This window comes from Nelusetta ayraudi, unplaced genomic scaffold (genome assembly GCF_046127955.1).
Source record: "Nelusetta ayraudi isolate G7.1 ecotype Tasmania unplaced genomic scaffold, CSIRO-AGI_Nayr_v1 ptg000026l, whole genome shotgun sequence".
Lineage (NCBI taxonomy): Eukaryota > Metazoa > Chordata > Actinopteri > Tetraodontiformes > Monacanthidae > Nelusetta > Nelusetta ayraudi.
Genome location: NW_027466076.1, coordinates 950,001 through 969,470, shown reverse-complemented (window position 1 = coordinate 969,470; position 19,470 = coordinate 950,001). Strand labels below are relative to the sequence as shown.

The 19,470-nt window shown below is 46.5% G+C and overlaps 5 protein-coding genes across 5 annotated transcripts in view; 1 reads left to right on the top strand and 4 right to left on the bottom strand.

Moving 5' to 3' along the window:
- Nucleotides 1–1,726: 1,726 nt before the first annotated feature.
- Nucleotides 1,727–6,325, bottom strand: LOC142889986 (mixed lineage kinase domain-like protein). The gene is made up of 11 exons (XM_076028707.1): nucleotides 6,173–6,325; nucleotides 4,579–5,032; nucleotides 4,406–4,504; nucleotides 4,035–4,212; nucleotides 3,503–3,603; nucleotides 3,300–3,438; nucleotides 3,001–3,085; nucleotides 2,778–2,920; nucleotides 2,535–2,584; nucleotides 2,137–2,286; nucleotides 1,727–2,006 (listed from the first exon to the last, which is right to left on the bottom strand). Exons 2-11 carry the CDS (start codon nucleotides 5,024–5,026, stop codon nucleotides 1,957–1,959), a joined length of 1,443 nt encoding a protein of 480 aa, XP_075884822.1. The 5' UTR covers nucleotides 5,027–5,032; nucleotides 6,173–6,325; the 3' UTR covers nucleotides 1,727–1,956.
- Nucleotides 6,316–10,144, top strand: LOC142889995 (uncharacterized). The gene is made up of 3 exons (XM_076028720.1): nucleotides 6,316–6,723; nucleotides 7,503–7,955; nucleotides 8,052–10,144. The coding sequence occupies exon 3, from the start codon at nucleotides 8,058–8,060 to the stop codon at nucleotides 8,682–8,684; it is 627 nt and encodes a 208-aa protein (XP_075884835.1). The 5' UTR covers nucleotides 6,316–6,723; nucleotides 7,503–7,955; nucleotides 8,052–8,057; the 3' UTR covers nucleotides 8,685–10,144.
- Nucleotides 10,145–10,433: 289 nt separating this feature from the next.
- Nucleotides 10,434–12,686, bottom strand: LOC142889994 (uncharacterized). The gene is made up of 2 exons (XM_076028719.1): nucleotides 12,530–12,686; nucleotides 10,434–11,311 (listed from the first exon to the last, which is right to left on the bottom strand). Exon 2 carries the CDS (start codon nucleotides 11,228–11,230, stop codon nucleotides 10,481–10,483), a length of 750 nt encoding a protein of 249 aa, XP_075884834.1. The 5' UTR covers nucleotides 11,231–11,311; nucleotides 12,530–12,686; the 3' UTR covers nucleotides 10,434–10,480.
- A 2,570-nt stretch (nucleotides 12,687–15,256) lies between these two features.
- tmed6 (transmembrane p24 trafficking protein 6) lies at nucleotides 15,257–16,943 on the bottom strand. Its single transcript, XM_076028551.1, has 4 exons — nucleotides 16,683–16,943; nucleotides 16,405–16,531; nucleotides 15,856–16,040; nucleotides 15,257–15,581 (listed from the first exon to the last, which is right to left on the bottom strand). The coding sequence occupies exons 1-4, from the start codon at nucleotides 16,893–16,895 to the stop codon at nucleotides 15,348–15,350; spliced, it is 759 nt and encodes a 252-aa protein (XP_075884666.1). The 5' UTR covers nucleotides 16,896–16,943; the 3' UTR covers nucleotides 15,257–15,347.
- A 602-nt stretch (nucleotides 16,944–17,545) lies between these two features.
- The window catches only part of ankrd27 (ankyrin repeat domain 27 (VPS9 domain)), a 17,042-nt gene continuing 15,117 nt past the window's right edge, over nucleotides 17,546–19,470 (bottom strand). The window contains exon 28 of the mRNA XM_076028690.1: nucleotides 17,546–19,470. This exon is cut by the window's right edge and continues 186 nt beyond it. Coding sequence (XP_075884805.1) covers nucleotides 19,252–19,470 — 219 coding nt within the window. The 3' untranslated portion in view covers nucleotides 17,546–19,251.

Genomic DNA, 19,470 nt, shown 5'->3' with positions numbered 1-19,470 from the left:
ACGATACGTCGGCAGGTGAACGTTACCGATCCGCCTGGCACGCAACATCTCATTAAGCTGACCATTAAAATATCGAATGTCGATTAAAATATGTCTTAGTTCGTGTTTTCCCGCAAAACTGTGCGAGCCTTTCTGCGGGAGGGAGCCCGTGCGTTTCTCAGCCGAGTTCCCAACTCGAGGCCGCGGTCGCAGGAGCCTCCAAAGAGGTCGGAACTCCCTCCTCTGAACCGATGCCAATGCATATCGGGGATTCCACTCATGTGTCCCTCTCGTTTCCAAGTGGCAGCATTAGATCCCCGATGAAAACAGACCACAGCCCTCCTGGTAACTAGGGACGCTGATGCTAACGCGAGCTAGTGTGCGAGCCGCAGCGACGAGCCTCGGCCAACACGCGCTGCGCGCCCAAGTCAATTCCGAGATCAAATCCAGCGACTGCGTGTCAACAGCGGACACTAACTGAGGCGACTCTGATTCAAACGCACTTCAAACAAGGCGGAGTTAGTACCAGGGTGCTAATGGAATAGCATGTTAGCTGGCTAGCTAATTGACGCCGAGGGAACGAGCGCACGTACCTGTATGGAGGCAAGGGGCTCAGCGGCGGCAGCTGCTCCCGCCCTGCGGGCAGACACACGGCGGCAACATGCGGCAGACAAAACTGCGTGGATCGGAATCAGTAGCGCTTCGTTGTGATCACCCGGGATTCATTCACCCCGTCTTGGAGGGGGAACCGGGTGTAGGCACAGAATCTGTCGAATGTCGCGGCGGGGCCAGTTCACTCTGCGCGCCGTTGCGGCGACCTGCAGTGACGTCACAAGACAAAGATCGAATCTTGAGAACACGATGAGCTTTTTTGCCTGACGCGTATGGAAGCGATTAGTTTCCATAATCCGAATTAACATGCATTTGCAGAAATGCTTTTTCATTTTAAGAATATGGCTGCATTATTTGACCCGTGAATAAAATCATTAATAAATTATCCAATCTGCATTTTCATATTCTTATTTAAGACCGCTCATTCTTTTACTTAATTAAAATGAAAGAGACATTTGAGATTTCATTTTCAAAACATGCCTCAGCAAATAGCTACCAAATTTCAGTTTGAAATCTAAAATTCGTTACCAAAATTCAGTTTGAAATCTAAAATTCGAAAATTAAAAGGCGTTAGTAAAAAAAAAAAAAAATCATCCAGTTTGCATTTTCATTTTCTTATTCGCGTTGCACATTTTCGTGCTCTGCCTTGCAAAAGTTACGAAAACGAAATCGCAAAGTAAGCGGCGCATGAAAGTGACGTCAGCAGCTCTTCACCTCTGTGGCGGGTATGGCGGTATTATACGAGAGGGGGCACTGTGGACACTGACACTGGAGCAGACTCAGACCAATTGATACATTTGACGGGCGTTCCTAACAAATGGAACGCGCTACAGCGTTTTATGTGTTAGCAGAGTTTGTTTGTTTATGCGTAGGCTCCAGCAGACCCCTGCGACCCTGAGCTCAGGAAGAAGCAGGTAATTAAAATGGATAGATGGATAGTTTATGTGCATGCAACTTTTATTGTGAAAGGTTTTGCAGATGTTTATAAAGTCATATGTGCTACTCTTTTTTCTTTCTTTTTTTTTTTTTAAAGATAATCTACTCACATAGGCGGAATGTTTTCTTTGTAATAACGTGCAAGATTCAAACAAGAGCCACTCCAGTTGATTTGCATCACGTTTATTCACAGGGAATCAACTGTGTGAGTAAATGGGTGAATTGGAGGCCATTGTAAAGCACTTTGGGGTACCGTGAAGGTGCTGGAAAGCTCCATATAAGTGCAGTCCATTTACCATTTACAGGGATCACTGTGTGTTGGTGGAATTTTCACATTTTTTTGGGCTCTCCCTGAATTTTAAGTGGTCATTCAGTTGTCTGAGATGAAGAGAAGCCGTGAGTCCTGCTGACAGGCTGAGATGAGGAAGTTTATTGCTGCTCCAGCTGGGCCACCAGGCTCCGCAGTTTATCCACCAGCACTGGAAAAGAGAGAGAAAGTCAGAACCTCATCAAAAGAAACAATAACTTTGATTTCCCATTTGGAAGACCATCACCTTTAATGAAATGATTATTATTTGTGAATGTGTCTCGGATGTGATGATAATTTACCTCCAGCAGAAGGTCTCTCAAAGTCACTATAGGCTCGACAGTCGTTGATCAGCTGCTCCAGTTCTTTCGGACAGTCGTCGGGTAGCGGCTCTTTAACTGTGCACTGCTCCTTGTTGTTCACTTTTTCAAGGATCTCCATATCTTTCAAGTCTGGTAGAAATAGAAAAATGCAGCGAAGAAGAAGCATATTTTTTGGAGATAAGCTGTCTTGCTGTGGTGCTAGACATGCTAGCAGCCTGGCCTGCTTAGTGTTGGCACAAGGAAAGTTTGAGTGTTAAAGGTCTAGCCATTAATCCACAGATTATGATCAAGGTAATGGTCATTTGCATTGTTATGAGTGATAAAAGCCCAAAATTCTGCTGTGGCAACATTTACGGCTGTAGTTGGAACGAACATACCCTTGAAAGGTTTTTCCCGGGCTGCAATCTCCCACATGACGATTCCAAAACTGAAGGACAGTTGTTACAGAGGCATACAGGGTGATTATCATTTTCCTGTTCTCCTCGCTTTCCAAAACATATTTCATACTGCGACATACAGCAACATCGAGCGTACAACAGAAAATGTGTGGCAAAGCCAGCCCCCCCACCACCACAACCCCGCACTCCCCCGCACTCCCCCGCCTTAGTCACGGGTGTTACCTGTAGATGTCACTCTCATTGGTGTATTTCGAGTGGATATTAGCCAGTTTCTGAGGCGAGGTGTAGCACACCGAGCGGACCTCCTCCTTCGACCTGTTCGACTTCAACGACAGCTCGGTTTTTGGAAGCTCAAAACCCCCCAACTGAAAATAACACAGAGACTTGGATCAGACAACTTTGTCAGCAGCATTTCAGCATGTTCAGCATGCACTGGACTATGCACCTTGATTGTGTAGCCTTTAGACACGAGGAACTTGCTGCTGTTGATGCATCCGTGAACCTTCGGTTCTTGCCCCGTCTGGTGCAGGCTACAAGACAACAGCGAAAGATTTCCACTGACATGGCAGTGCAGTCATATCACAGAGGCCCCTCTGAAATCTGGAACCTCAGTCTTTAAAATCTTTATTCTGAGTGTCAGCGTGGATATTGCAGTGCAAACAGTGTGTGTGCGTGTGTGTCAGCATGGACGGTGCGATAGAAGTTTATGACATCATCTCTGTGTTTGAGTGATGAACAGCTGACCGGTAGAGTCCTAGTGCAGCCCCCAGACACATTTTGGCTTTCCTGGTCCACGGCAGTTTGCAGTCTGAAGATTTCAGGACCTCGCGGAGGCTTCCCTTCTCACAGTACTCCATGACGATGAGGAAGTGAGGGTTGGGTCCTGCGGGCAGTGATGCGGTCAGACCCACCACAACTCCCCGCTACCCCAACATGCTGTGACTCACCATCCTCGTCCTGGACACAGATGCCGAACATTCGCAGGATGTTGGGCGACTCAAAGCGCTTCATGGTGTCCACCTCCTCCTTGAATATGGCCTGCACTCTTCTGCCGAGCGAGAGACACCGTGGCAGTGGGTATGTGTCACATCACATGTCTTTTCCGATGATACTGTGCTCGGTGTCAAAAAGATTGCAATTCTTTTAAATGTCAGAATTCATTTTGCAAACAAGCAAAAAACCTGGTTGTTTATCAAAAAATGTTCTCATATCCGAGGCTTCATGTGTACGTTAGCCTCAACCCACAAACACAGAAATTGATTGCACATGTGCTTGCAATGTGCCCCCTATTAATTTCTGCCTATGGCGACTGATCTCCTGAGGCAGTCAAAGGATAACAGGTTCAGAAGAGGAGGAGTCTTGCAGCTCTTCAAATGAGGGATTTGCACCTGTTGTCACTGCTTTCCATCACAAAGAGAGACAGAACGGCCGGTGCTGCTAGATTAGCCTGTGTGGGTCAGGTTGTGAGTGGCTGCGGACCTGGCGCTGGTGTTGACCGGGTCCATGAATCTTTTGATGGCCACGTCGAAGCCGCAGTACTCCCCTCGGTATACCTCCGACGTTGGGGTCTTCATGAACGGCTTTTTGGGATGTTCATACTTGAGCTCTTCAGGTTTGATCATGCGGATGTCCACATTGGTGATGCTAGGTTTATTCACTGGAAACACACAAACACACACACACATGCTCATTGCATCTATCTGCATCTCCTTTTAACCAGTGATAAATAAGGAAACCATGTGTGGAAATGTGATTCATTTGCCTCATGCTGGATAACACAATTACTCAAACAACAACGTGGTTTTTGTTCTGTCAATCTCGGTGTGTCCGTGCATTTGGACTGGACTCACAGATCTCCACCACCGTTTCCACGCCCGCTTTGAGATGTACAAATTCCTGCTGCATGGCCTCCATATTCTCCTGCTGGACCTTCAGATGCTCCAGCAGTACTGAGGAACAGGACCGGTGCTGATTAAAAGTTTTCCTTTTTTTAAATTATCTCTGGTTTCAGAGTTGCACTCACATTCCTTCAGCTGGTTGTCGTCCTCAATCCCGTCCTGTTCGTCTTCGAGGTTCCTGGTGGTCAGCGCAAACACCTTGTTGAGCACTTTGCTCTGCTCTACCTGCAGGGCTCCAGACAGGACCTGGAAGGCGTCGTTGAGCCGTTCATTCAGGCTGCTGAACTCGTCCACGTGGCTGCCCGACTTCAGGACGCGCTCCATCCAGTTGGCCAGCGTGTACTTCCTGACAAGTTCCCGCGCTGACTCCAGGGTGAGCGAGAGCTCCCGCAGAGCCGTTGTCACCTCAGCTGAAGTTTGCCCGGGCTCTCGCTTCTGGATGGACCTCACCAGCTTCTCCAGAGCCCTCACCCGATCACACACACGCCGACAGCGCTTCCTGTTGGCCTTGACAGTCTCCACCAGGCTGTAGATCTGTGAGGCGACGGACAGGATGGGGTCTATGAAGTCCATGGTCTCCTAGGGAGGAAAGGAGAAGAGGGGAAGTTGGACGTTATCTCATCTGCCGACCCTGCAGTGTGTCAAAACAAGTGTCTTCCAGCAGGACACAATGTTTCTGCCACAAAAAGCAATCTACCAGTAGAAAATCTGATTATGATCCTATTGCCTCACACATTTAGTGCAGGTTAGTTGGAAATGTCTGAAAAGGGAGGGATAACACTGGAAGGGGATTGGATGAGCCTTCGACTACCAGCTCAGCTGGTCACAGTGGCAGGATTCCAACTGGATGTCCAGAGCTAGTCAGTGGTACAGAAAAGCCTCCAGTGGCTTTGGTTCCCTGTGCAGCATCCACACTGACACTGGCTACACTGTTTACACTGCAGCATCCTCACTGACTCTGGTAACAGTGTTTGCACTGTGACATCCACACTGACACTGGATACACAGCAACATCCACCATGACTCTGTTTACAGTGTTTACACTGCAACATCCACTACTGGCTTTCATGATGGAACGTGTCCCTGACTGGACCCGTGGGACCACACCCAGTGAAGGGACTGATTTCCTGTGGGAGCTCTCCATCTCCACCTCGAGCCTGACCCCTAGAGAACATCACATCGCAGTGGACAGACGTGGCTGTGACTTTAGGTTTGTCCATTCAGTGATGCTGACACTGCTGTTTTGGGCTGCTGTCGGACAAAGAGCTGGATGGAGGAGGAATCTTAATGCGAATCATGCTGCTGCTGCTCATGCTGATGGAAATGTGTATTGATTGTTTGGAATTCCTCCACACCTCCCAAGTGCTTCTGGCGTCTCTGCCTTTGGCAACGAGTCACAACATGCTCAGCCAGCTTTCTTACATTCAAGTGGAATAGCTGGGAATGCAGCTGAGGAACAATTCTACACCAAAGACGCCTGTCTTCCTTTCAAGTCCCACCACCGCCACTGGGCAAACTGACGGAGGAAAAGTGTGGTTTCCTCCCAGCCAACACAGACACACAACCTTGCACTCGGGACTTTTTGTTTTGTTTTTTTGTCCAGAACGTCCGAAGAGAAACGAGAGTCGCAGTTCCTCCCCTGATCTGAGTGTTCTGCTGTGGGTTCCGTCGGCATGACAAAAGCATTCATTAAAAGTAAATGAAAAAAAGGTTATTTACCTGTGAGAGGGTGAGTTGTCAGCGTCCCAATTCAGCCCAGGTTGTGTGTGAGAGACAGAGATTGAATGTCGAGGGTGAGTGAAACAGCCTTCAGCTCCGCCCCCTGCAGCTCTGCACTTCCTCTGTGACTCGGTGTGGAGAGGAAGTGTAGACCCGCCCCTTTCATCTCCGACACACCGGATCACATCAGATGGTCGAAGCAGAAGCAGAAGCAGCAGCGCAACAAGAGTCTGTGAACAGCCTCCAGGTCCATGCTCCAGGTCCGTCAAGAGGAGCTCCAATCCGAACAGGGGTCTTCCCGCCAGTTAGAGTGCAACCAGGTCAATCAGTGTCTTGGAAGAGAAAGGGGCGGAGCAACAGCACAACCAGATTTTGATTGTGACAGAAAACAGGAAGCTGCTGCTGCTGCTGCTCGCTCATTAGAAAAAAAAAAATCTCCCTCTCTGAGCTCTGGATTTTTGGATGACTCAGCCTACGGCAGTCTGCAAGTGGCTCTTCTGGTGGGTGGGGTCACTTTGGTTCACTTTGGATAAGGAGGTTTATCCAATCAGGTAAAGCTGCCACCATCACAATGGTTCAACATGTAACTCGGTTTCCACACGGGAAAGGCGGCCCAGGATTATTTCCCAGAAACAGATAAATAAAATTTAAACGCAGTGCCTTTTTCGCTCCAGTAGCGGGTGCAAGGGCGCCAATGGGACGCCAAAAAACAAGTCTTTTGTTGACACGTTTCCAAATGAGATGTCGCCAATCCAAGCAGCATCATCTCCGTCGCCACAATTTAAATTCTCGCCAGACGAACCCACAGCGTCCCCCTTACACTGAAAGGGAAGTGACCTTGTGACCTTGAACTGAAACAAAACTGTCAGGGATTCCTTGCTGTTTTCTGTCGTCGCACACATGGTGTCACCAGCATGCAGAAATAAAGAAGCAATTAAGAAGAAAAAATGAATTAAAGAAGAAGAAGAAGAAGAAGAAGAAGAAGAAGAACTGACACTGGTTGGTCAGCATTACTTCCTCTTTTGTTTGGCTGACTCAGATATCCACCCTCTGCCCAACAAGAGTCAGCCAAACAAAAGAGGAAGTAATGCTGACCAACCAGTGTCACTTCTTCTTCCTCTTCTTCTTCTTTAATTCATTTTTTTCTGAAACTTGAAAGGATTGAATGTTTCTTTTGAGTTTTTTGGATTGTTTTTGTTTATTATTTGCCCATTTACTTTTTTATTTACCTATTTTTCCATAAATGTATGATATTGTGAAAATGTGCATAATTTCCGATTTACTTTTTTGCAAAAATCTTCTTTCGTCTTCTTGCTGCGGCCATTTGAAGGGCCACGGACCTTCTCGACATAGGAGACTCTCCATGCAGGTCACCTCCTGCAGAGAAAACACACAGACAGTCAGTCAGTCAGTCAGACTCAGAAAGTTACACCGTGGTTAATAATTATGGTCAATAGACCTACAACATCTTACATAACGTCTGTCTGTCTGTCTGTCTGTCTGTCTGTCTGTCTGAGTTTTGACCCAAGTGGCCCAGAGGGGATTTTGTTCGGCCACATGCTGAGGAGAAACCCTGAGCAGGAGGCATCTGAGGAACCCGAGACCCTACAGAGTCTGAAGTCTGAACGTCCACCACCCTAAGGCATGAGCCACACAGCAAGTCTTATCGGCCAACCTCTAACCCAAGATAATACTGTCTCTTGGTTTCTATCTCTCACTCACTTGCCTGCAGCAGCAGATCTCCGACAGACGACGTCCACCTCCGACAGCTCCGTCTCAGCAGGTGAGAACCTGGGAATTGGTTGTTTTCTTATTCATGTCTCCCACACGGTACTGGGACTCTCTGACTCTTGTCTGACTTCTCCCTTTGTCCATCCAGAACATCATGGAGATCATTACACCCTTCAAGGCCTTCTACAACTCCATAAAAAAAATGCAAGACAACGACAAGCAATGCCCGCACATCCTGAGCAGATTTGAAGCGCTGCAACAAGTGACGAGCCAAATCCAGCAGAAAGATTCAGAGAGGATGTCCGAAGATTTGAGGGCAGGTCTAGATAAGTTGAGGGCCATTCTGGAGTCAACCGGAGAATTCATTAAACAATTCAACGAAGCAAATCCATTCTTTCATATGGTGAAGGCAAACAACTACAAAGTTGAGTTTGAGGATCTGAACAAGAGTCTCACCGACGCCTTCGTGACTTTCTCAGCGGCTCTGCACGTCCACCAGGAGAAGATGTTGGACGACCAGCAGAGCACTCTGGAGCAGCAGCAGGAGACACTGAGGGAGCTTCTCAAAGAGATGGCCGGCCAGGAGCAGGAGGCGGAGGAGCAGAAGAAGAAGCAGGCTGAGCAGGAGAAGAAGCTGCAGGAGCAGGACACGCGGCTGGCCAAGCAGGAGAGGAGGCTGAAGGAGCATCAGGAGAAAGTGGTCGAGCAGGAGGAGGTTCTGGATAGACTGGAGGCCAAAGCTGTGTTCTCAAGCAGAGCCTTCTACTGCACTCTCCTGTGACGGAGGGTTCCCGTTTCTCAGTTCTTACAGAGTCTGAACAGGAACCTTTGATTAATATCAGATAATGTGATTGAGGCTCATTGTCATCGCAATGTCATGGAATGATCTTAGAAATGAACTATCTGAAATAAATTATCTGACATGAATCATCTGAAAACCTTTCATCAGTCACGGTATAAGAAAAGCTTTTTGTCTGATGACTTCCGGCATGAGAGTGTAGTCATAAAATCAACACCTGACTGATGAAACATGGGTGAGAATTACTCTGGAAAATATTTTGTTTGTGCTGGGTTTTTTTTTGTAAAATAAAAAAGAGATTGCAATCAGATTTTGTTAAATCGAACAACGAGTCAGTGTGTTTTGTTAATTTCTAATTAAATCTTGTCATCTTAATCAAACAGAAAAACACCTGCACAGCACATATCGAGTTACATTGACAGGACCGTCAACAGTGACCGTGAGCAGGGGCGGCGCTTGCAGACAGGCAAGCCAGGCAGTTGCTTGGGGCCCCGGCCACTGGGGGGAAGGCGGGCGGGGGCTAGGGCTGCCAAAATGTACACCACAGCAACGGCAACAATGCGCAATTTGCAGTGACATGACACCGCAGCAGCAGACCCCACTTGTAGGACCACGCCCCATCTGCCTTCAGCCTGCACCTGACCACGTACCGCGCGACAAGCAATACTGGTTACGTCACACTTTTGGTTTCACAGTTTGCAAACTTGACAAAACTTGCTTGTGCAGACAACGTGAAGAGGAGTTATGGTGGGAAATAGCGCCGAAGTCCCGCGGACCCGCGGAAGTATCGCGTATTCGCGTCGTGACGGTCTCTCTATGCGATCGAGGCAAACTACCTACGCGATCGACCGGGAGATCGCGTAATTTATGACTGCCTGACTGATAGGGACACACAGCGGGCCAGATGTGGCCCGTGGGCCTTACTTTGCCCAGGTCTGCTGTAGGGGCTAACACAGCTAACTAAAGGTAACAATTAAACCATGATGAATCCTATGAAGGCTGGCAGTCAAAGAATAATAATAATAGCCTACTGATAATAATACTAATAAATTGCTTGTCTGAGAAGCTATTCATTTTTTATTTTATCTGAAAATATTTATTCCCACTATTTTATTGTTTTATATTATATATTGTGGCTTTTTTTCTTTTGATTTGGCCTTAACTATTCTATTTACTCAGGGGGTTTTTTTTTATATTTAAAGTTCAGATAATTTGCATTGCACTTTTGTATTAAAGAAAAGTTCAGATTTTATATATATTTGTTGGTGTCAGATTATTTACAACAACAGGCATAGGCTTTTGGGCTTTCTGTAACCTCTGGTGGTCCTTGGACCTCACTTTGAGAACCACTAATGTATTTGTTTAGTGTTTATCTCAAATTTCCCAGAAATTGTGCGTTTATTTGTGTAAAAATCTATTTTATTTTATTTGTTGGCGTGCACTGGCAAGGTGGGGCCCCAAGTTAACTTCTTGCTTGGAGCCCCAAGAGACACTAGCCCTACCTCACAGTCTGTGAGGTAGGGCTAGTGGGTTTGTTTGTCAGCTAAGGCTAGTTAGTAGGGTAGTTAGTAGGTTAGCACTGGTTGTTGGGTTAGCTGGTGGATTTGAGTTCTGCTGATCTGTGATAATGAGTGGTGCACAAAATATGATGAAACTGATGATACCTGTCATCACCACCCACTTGGGAATTGAAACAAGCACCGAGTAACCATGCAAATGTTCGACACAACATTATTTAGCTATTCATTTATTTATTTAGTGTCCTCTTGCACACAGCATCAAGGAAAATTGGGGGGTCGGACGATGTAAGTCCCCAGGACTGGGGCCAGAGGTGGGCTGAGGGTGGAGGAGATGACCACCTGGGTCGAGATGGGAGGGACGGGAGAGACTGGAGAGACCATGATGGAGGGGCTCGGTGCGGTGAAAGTGATGGTGGGAATAGGAGGAGGTGGGAAGAAGAAGGGAGACGGGGCCATGATGTGTCCAGGTGCAGGGGGAAGCTGCACTGAGGACAGGAGGACTGGGGGCGGCACTGGGACGGTGATAGTTGGAGGCTGTGGGACCAGCAGAGGAACTGGTGGAGGAGCCGGACTGCTCCAGGCCTCCATTCTACCTCCTGACACCGTCTGATAGACCTTGTGCCGGACCACCCGGTGCTCTGCCTGAAGGGCCCCAGACAGCGTGAAGTAGTTCTCGTTCAGCCTCTGGTTCATGGCCTGGAACTTGTTCTCAAAGCTGTTGCTCTTCACCAGGCTCTTGAGGCCTTTGGTTTGGGAGTATTTGATGAGCATGACCTCGGCACAGGCCAGCGAGGTCCTGAGCACCTGCAGAGCGTTGAGGATGGGCTCGGAGATGTGGGAGGGGCCACTCTGTTTGATGGTTAGGACGAGGTTCTGCAGAGCTTTGACTCTCTGGCTGAGCTGTTCACTGCGCCCCTTGTTGCCCTTCATGTTCACTGTCATGCAGTGAAGCCTCTCACACATATTCACAGTGAGGTCCAGCACAGCCAAACCATCTCTAAACTCCATGACTCGCTGGCTGTGGAGACTTAGGCGGAGTCAGCAGTCCGGCCGGGAACCTCACCGATTCAGCACAACGGCAAAAGCATTCTGGCAGCAGGCAGAAAAAGACATGAGAAGCATGAAATCAGAAATATAAAATCAGGAAAAAGGCTTATGAGGAACATTCATAATATTTTACATTTTTTTCATTGCCTGCCAGAACAAAATAAGGAGTCTGATTTGACATTTTTATGTTTGTTTTTTTTGGTTTGGAGGGGTTCCTGTGCTATACAGCCACTAGACTGTAAATGTGTCACATTGAAACAATTGACTGCGTTTAAAGAAGGACAGAGCTCCTCGCTTCAAAAAGGAGGCCAACACAGAAGTGGCAAAAACCTGCATTTTATTGTTTGGCCAGCAGGGGGCGCCAGAGTGAAATTACTAAAAATTACTGACTGAAAAAGCGGAAGGAGCCATGAATTCACACCATCACAAATTTTTTACAGTATTTCTGTTGGTCTGAATTACTGGTAAAAATAAATAAATAAATTAGCCAACTGCAATGCTCATTTTGATGGATTTAGAATAATTTGAAGAAAAAAACTATAAAGTTGTGGGTGTGGCTAAACTTTAATAGCCAACTGTAGTCAGTGGGTGAGCTCGCTGCACTCACTGCTCACCTGCGGTACCGCCCACACATCCAAATATGGAAACATCTTGTTTCAAAAAGGACTGAAAGCTGAGTGTGAAAACCAAACTCCAAACTTCAGAACCGATGTGAGACGTCACCGTGACTCCGCCCAGCTTTAAACACAGTCATTGACTTAGACAGGATATTTTTTCTCTTGATTGGCCACCACTCCTTCCCACTAGTTGCTTCTAATTGGCCACTATTCCGGACAGATTACTAAATCATTCTGTGATACCTGTCTAGTTTCTTTCTCTCTAGTTCTTCGTGACCTCATTAAATCAAGTTTTTCCTTCAGACACGGTGTCTGAAAGTGAAAGTGAAGAGTAAAACCGGTTTGTCTGCTGTTCCAGGATCCACCAACTTCAACTGTCTGCTTGTTTTTTTTTCATATGTTGTGTCTCTTTAGCCAAGTTTAACAATAAAAAACAATTTCAATTCAACACACAAACGCAAAAATCTGGCCTGATATTTTCATACAGGATGTTTTTTGTTTTTTTTTCCAGCCACAACAACGCTGGAAAACTATGAGACTGTGGGACACTTTTGATCTTCTACCTCTGTCAAAAATACATTGGAAAATCCAAGGGTCAACGCTTACACTGCAAGTTCAAAGGCCCGGCGATCGAGCTCCTTACCTGCCAGTTGGCGAGTCGTCTGCGTCTGAGGCCGTCTGTCAGAGAAAGGAAACCACGTCTGGGTTCCTTCTGGGGGATTTTTCTGAGGATTCTTTGGCATCCAGCAAGTCAAAGATGTGAAACCTGCTGGTCCTGTTCGAGGGTTGCGGGAGATTCAGCCTATCAGAGCCCATCGCGCTGAATCATAGCAACAGGACAATGATCCAACACAGACAAAGGGAGACAAGGACTGTTTTTACACTGAGGCAGGGCAAGTGAGAACAATCAAGAACAGGGCTGAAAATGAGACACAGGTGACAATACATCAAGAAATGAACAGAGGGAGTAAAACCAAAGACGCTGACAACAGAATAAAAAGACTTTAAAATAAAACCAGACACACAGAATATGACAGCCTACATGCAAAAAAAACACTTCCAATACTTAAAAAACCCTAGTGGAAAATAGGAATCTCGTAGAGAGATGGGACTAAAACCCACACGTTAATAATAATGTAATATTTTATTTGATCCAGACTTAGAGGGCAGCAGAGAGCAGCTGCCAATCACAGCAGGTTGTTGGGCAGAATAGATCTGACTGATGTTAATCTGTGGCCTCGATGCCAGAGCGGTTTTAAGAGCCTGTGGGGAAACCCCTCTGGAAATGAAAGTGGTAGAGGTGGCGGAGAAGCTGCTGGTCGTCGGGGCTCCAGGGAAGACCAGGGGAACCATGGCGGCGGATGTCGGCACCACGAAGGGCACGGCAGCCACTACTGAACTCATTGGGGAGCTGTAGCAGGTGGCAGGCCCAGCTGCAGATGTGGCACTCCAGGTCTGAAGGTCTGGGAGAGGCGGCCTGCTGGAGGAGCTCCGGCCCTTCACGGTCTCATAGACCCGGTCCAGCACTCTGCCGTGCTGGATCTGCAGGGCCGTGTTCAGGATCTGGTGACTGTCGTTCAGCTTCTTGTCCACACACGAGAACTTCTCCTTGATGTTGTTTGATTTCAGGAGACCAGAAAGAGGTGAAATCTGGGAGAACTGGGCCATGAGGCCATGGGCAGAGTCCAGGTTTTCACACAGCGCCTTCAGGGCCCTGCAGACCCCCGAGGGGACGTGGCCGGACCGATTAATGGTGCCCACCAGGCCCTGCAGAGCCCGGACCTTCTTGGCCAGGTCTCGACAGATTTGCCGGTTGGTCTTCATGTCTTTAAACATGCAGTAGAGAGTCCTGCAGAGGGACACGGCCATTTCCACCAAAGAAAGAGCATCCCAGGGCTCCATGTCCGCCAGTCAGGAGCGAACCAGTTTGAACAGGACTGGATCACCTTCAGGTTCACTCTGGTAGAAAGTGTGTTTGGAAAAATAAGGTTTGAAACTCTGGTGCGACCTCTGGAACTTTGTTCAGTGTGATTGACGAGCCTTTTTAACTAGTGTGGGGGAAATAAAGGTGTAGCTGAACCATTTAAACTAAACTGAACGTGAAGAGAACATGAGTGTTAATTCTTCTCTGGTCAGCTTTTTATCCTAACAACATTGTATTAGACACAGATGTATTAGTCAACACATTTTTTTTTGTTTTTTTTCAAGCACGCTGAAGTCACATGACTCTGCTAAAGAGGTCATTTTGGACATTTAATTCCCACACCAATTTGATCATTGTCTTTCTTCTTTGCAAGTAATTTGCAAAGAAAAACAAAAAAGGCAACTGACAATTTCACCCTTTTTTTGATCAGATAAAGGCAAGAAAATTATGAACAGATCAAAAATCTTTACCTTTTTTTTTAATATTCTTGTCTCTGTTATTCCAGCAGCTCTTTGATTTATCAGACAATCTTCACCCTCTGGTTTTCTCCAATGAGGCAACAACTCCACATGCCTGTGGCTCAGTGTATCTGACACTTCTTTGTAAAATTGCAAGAGACACTGTCACTGTAAAGTTTTTTTCTTTGTTCTGTCAACTGAAAAAAAACAGCACGTCGCGTGACAACTTTGTTTTGCGACAGAGCGGGCGGAGTTCCCCTAAATTTCTGCCCCACCTTCAGCCGGGAAAAGAAGCGTTGAGGTGTGGCAGGTTTCATTGTTCCCCATACATTGGCTCCTAAAAATGAAATGACCAGTTGCTTGTACACCAGTCACAAGATGTAAACATGGGCAGGTAAGAAAGATGATGATAACTGTATTGTTTCAGCATTTTAAGACATTTAGTGTGAATAATCTATGACCCAAACGCTTGATAAATGAAAAAAAGGCATGTGCACGTGCAATTCTCGAAATTTACTCTCACTTAGGACAACATAGAGCTCATGAGATCAGTCGGGAGAAATGGTGAATAAAACCCAGACCTATTAATCATCAAAGTATTGACATATCACGATAACATCAAAATATCACAATGATCTCAAGATATCGCAATAATATTGGTAAATCGCAATAATATTGATATATCAACATATACAACAATATTATATATCGTGGATATGCAATGACTGTGTGACGACACCATCCAGGTTGATTGACTGTCACCCCCGACTGGTGTAGCTGCACACAGTGGAGAATTGCAGTCGCCACAGGATGTCACATGTCATCCTATGCACAAATAGGAAGCTTTTGGTCGTTACCAAAATCTGATCGGTCCACTCTAAAAGCATCCATCCAGTTAGTCTATTCGATGGTTACAAATATTTTCTGCAGACAAATTATATTTATTCACACTTACTGATCTTTAAGCATCACAAAAAACAACAAGAACAACAATTTCAGTTCTTTATTCTTAAAGGAAAAATAATAAGTAGTACATTTTTTATCTATAATTATCAGGAGAAAACTTGAGGCCCCTGAGCTCAGCATCGAGGCTTCTCTTCCTCCCCGCTCGGCCCACTGATGAAGAGCCTCTTGAGGAAGAGCAGCTGCAGGTAACCGCAGGTGACAATGAGTAGGCTGAGCGCCATCGACCACCAGGTGACATACTGCGAGTTGGCCATGAGCATGAAGTAATCGGCACTCCTGCTCATGCGGCCGACGCTGTAGTAGCGGAACATGTGGAAGAGACGCTGCTCCACCCGGTGAGTCGATTCCTGTGAAAACGATTTTAAAGAAATCATCATTGGGGCAGTTTTGAGAATTCAACACGTTTCACAATAAACCAGTTGAACTGCAGTCGCTACAGTACCGGTGGCTGCCACTAGGGATCTGCGACATCCAAAACAAACATCTAATAATCATTTTACATAAGGTATTATAAGTGTTTTTCTCTTACTGCTGAAAATGTGTGTCAAAGTCACACAACACCAACATCAATGCTGCGCATGTGTGTGTGTGTGTGTGTGTGTGTGTGTGTGTGTTGCATACCTCTATGAAGCCCAGCGTGTTGTTAAGCTCCTGGCCGGCTTCCTCCTTCTTCTTCTTCTCCTCCTCCTGCTGCTCCTGCTTCCTGTCTGCGTCCTGCACGCCGTCGTAGTAGACGCCGAAACTGAGGAAGACCTGCATGTTGCCGAATCGATTGTGGAAGTTGCTGAGGCACATCTGGTAGAAACCTGTGGGGTGAGGCGGGACACACACAGGAAGTTTGAGCGGACACAGAGGAAGTGATGTCACTCTGGGCTGGACTAAAGTAGCGGAGAGGCTCTGCAGAGGGATGAAGAGGAGGATGAGGAGGACGGTCTGGACTTAGAGGGTCTCGGCCTCTGGAGGAAGTCAGCCAGGGTCTCAGGGGCTGATGGACAGATGGGTGGATGGAAGGGTGGATGGATGGATGGGTGGGTGGATTGATGGATGGGCGGATTTATGGATGGGGAGATGGTCAGATGGATGGACAAACAGATGGATGGATGGATGATGAACAGACGGACGGAAAGACGGATGGTGGATGGAGGTGAAGAGATGCAGGTGAACGGCTACCTGTCTCCTGGGCCTCGAACTTGATTTGACCTTTGGGCTCGTCCACTGTGGTCACAAGCAGACCGCCAGGAGCATTCACAGTGACGGTTAGGTGTCTGTCATGGCCGACGCCAGTCACCCACTGGACCTACAGACAAACACACGCACACACACACACACAGAGACAGAGAGAGAGCTGTAATATCAATATTTTCCACATTTAATACAGAAAGACCTCTTCTTCTGTGCTTATCTGGCAGGCTGCCGGTCCTCCAGGCCTCCAGGTGTTCTGGTCTCACCATGAAGTTGAGGTAGAAAGTCTCTCCGCGGTGAGCAAAGTGCCAGAAACACTGCAGGCCCTCGGCCCTCAGCACGGTGGAGAACTCGTACTGGTCAGCGCCCCAGAACAGCTGCTGGTCCGTCAGGTCAGCTTTGGGCAGAGCTTGGGGGCCCCCCTGGACGGTGGCCCCCAGTGTAACCACGAGCAGGAGAAAGGAGACGCTGGACAGCATGTCTGAGAGATGCAGTGTGCTGCCGCATGTGTGGCAGCGAGGGCTGATGGGAAATGATTAACTGGGACCAGTGGGAAAAGTGGGCTGCCACCACAGATGTGGCACAACCGTCACCCGTTCACCTACCTGCCAACAGGGGGAGCTGCTGCCCAAAATGGACAGTGAAGTCAAAAAATATAGAACGTCTCCGTCGCATAGCTTAGCCTAACGCCCCCTGCTGGGAGACAAGAAAAAGGCAGAAACGCTAGCTTTGACCGCTAAATGGGTCTGGAAGACAGGAGCTAATCCAGCAGTCCTGGGTGAACCACACCCTGCTGGCCTCGCTTGTGCCTCCTTGTCGTTCATCAGGCTTCTGCTGCTGCTGCTTGGCATTCATGCACCTGCAGCTTGAGGACATGCAGGCCAAGTAAAATACTCGTCGTCAGTCGGAGGTGACATCAATCCGCCAGTAGGACGTGGACTCTTCAGCCTTCATCTGGCAATTTCATTTAAAATAAATGGATGAATAAATAAAGTTTGTCATCAAACTTAACGGCTAAAATATCTAGACTTTTTTTTTTTTTTTAAGTGAAGAGGACTTGAAAGTTATTTATTAATTTATTTTACTCAGTGGTATGGGAAGCTACAGGCTATTAAAGGAACTCAATAGGTCTCAACAACGAGTTTATTGATGGTTATCTGTGTGTAAATTAAATAAGGCACATTCACATCATCTGTGGACACAACAATTAAAAAGTGGTACAAAACTGACAAAGGTCTTCGAGCGGCTTTGACATCACTTCAGCTGCGAACGAGACGTGAGACAGTGGAGGCAGCGAACTCTGGCGGAGAGACTGTGGTACTGCATGGTGCTAATCAGACACGCAATAAAATAAAATAAACACCCAAAACGTGTTTATTTTGGAGTATTTGCTTTGACTTTTAAGATGATAATTGTTTTACATACTTGTTTCTATTATTAAGATGAGTTGAATGCTTTCTTACAGGCAGAAACGGGTTCAGAATTCATTAAGTTTTCATTTCTGTGCCATTTTAGCCTAAATTTGGCAACAATCATTGATCTTCTATAAAATATCCTTTATTCCACTGCCTCATCAGCTGCCTCAAGAAATCATCTAGTTGCTCTGTTATTACAACTGTGACATAAAAACGAAACTGATGAAACTAAAAATATATCTGATCGCAATTAAAGCATATTCCCTGTTTGAATCACATCAACATTCTTGTCTGTTGTTCTGTGGGAAATAAAAACAAAGATTTAGAAAATTCCCCACAAGCTCGGCATTTAGGAGGAAACTTGAGCAGCGAATAAACACGAGCAGACAGGAAACGGTGCAAATAGACGAAGGTGAAGGAAATAAACAAACCAGGAGGTATGAATGTGAAGAACATTCAAAACAAAATCAACAATTCAAGTAAAAGATAATCTTACACAACTTAATGGAAGTTGGTGCGCAGATCTGAACTGACAGAGGCAACAGAATTCTTACATAGTTTGAATCCCTTTTATAGATGTAGATATTTTTTTTTTTTTTTTTTTTAAAGTGAAGGTTAGAGAACAAAGTGCTTCAAACTCAGGAGGTGGTGACGGAAACAGACAGAGTGGACAAAAGTCAGACAAACTTCAGAAGATTTGTTGTTTTTGCTAGTTTGTTTTTACGATGAAACGGGAAATTGTTCCTTCTAAACTGAATTCCAGATTATGTTTTCTGTTGACCTAACTCATTAAATCTTCAAATTAGTTCATTTTCATCAATATCGGTATTTTGACGTTTTAATCCTTTAAACTGAAAAGACAACAAAAAGCAACATTGTGCTGATCAGTCTCACTACAAGTTCATCAGACAGAATTTAAACTATTAAAAAAAACATTTTAAATAAAAAAAATACCAAGTGATTGTGACTTTAAAGGGACAATGCTGCCAAAGGAAAAAAAAGAAAAAAACTACAGTCACTTCTGGCAGGTTTGGAGGAACTCAGGAGGTCAGTAAGGGCCAATAAACTACCAGAAGTATCACAACACTGTCTAATCACGCATTGAAAAAATGTCCCTGTAACTTGAATTCTAAGAATTTTTTTTAGCATTATTGTAGTTTCAGGATTCAAGAAGCTGCGCAACTTCAGCGTTTTAAGGTGCACTATATCGCCAGCACAGGGCAGTATACTGCACCTGATCAACTCGCACCCTCACACACACTGACAGAAGAGGGACCGGGGCATACGAAAAAACTTTTGTGACTTTCAGACTTGAGAGTGTAGAACTCCGGCTTTGCATCAGTGTGTCAGAGCACCAACACTGTTGCTCTGTTGTTTGTGTCTCTGTTGTTTCTTTTGTACAGCGTTTACCCCCCTGCTCTCACAACACATCAGTTGCACCTTCGGAAGGGCAAAGGTCAGTGGCGTGCTCGTTGGCGGCGTGTCCGTCTGGTGGGGAGGGACTGGCAGGCACCTCGGCGGTGGGCGGTGTGGGCGGAGAGTCCGAGGGGGCGGAGCCACCCTCAAGGGTGGAGTGCGTGTCGCCATCGACGTGGCGCGGCAGGTGGGGCGGCGTGGCAGGAGCGTGCGCGGCGTCCGT

What these genes read in the sequence shown, in the direction of transcription:
- LOC142889994 (XM_076028719.1), bottom strand. Translation starts at nt 11,230, where the DNA reads ATGGAGTTTAGAGATGGTTTGGCTGTGCTGGACCTCACTGTGAATATG.
- LOC142889986 (XM_076028707.1), bottom strand. Translation starts at nt 5,026, where the DNA reads ATGGACTTCATAGACCCCATCCTGTCCGTCGCCTCACAGATCTACAGC. An exon ending in CTAAAGGCTACACAATCAAG is followed by an intron (nt 2,921 to 3,000) that starts GTGCATAGTCCA and finishes TGTTATTTTCAG; the next exon opens with TTGGGGGGTTTTGAGCTTCC. An exon ending in AATGAGAGTGACATCTACAG is followed by an intron (nt 2,585 to 2,777) that starts GTAACACCCGTG and finishes ACTGTCCTTCAG; the next exon opens with TTTTGGAATCGTCATGTGGG.
- tmed6 (XM_076028551.1), bottom strand. Translation starts at nt 16,895, where the DNA reads ATGCTGTCCAGCGTCTCCTTTCTCCTGCTCGTGGTTACACTGGGGGCC. An exon ending in CTTTCTACCTCAACTTCATG is followed by an intron (nt 16,532 to 16,682) that starts GTGAGACCAGAA and finishes GTTTGTCTGTAG; the next exon opens with GTCCAGTGGGTGACTGGCGT. An exon ending in ACACGCTGGGCTTCATAGAG is followed by an intron (nt 15,582 to 15,855) that starts GTATGCAACACA and finishes TCGTTTTCACAG; the next exon opens with GAATCGACTCACCGGGTGGA.
- LOC142889995 (XM_076028720.1), top strand. Translation starts at nt 8,058, where the DNA reads ATGGAGATCATTACACCCTTCAAGGCCTTCTACAACTCCATAAAAAAA.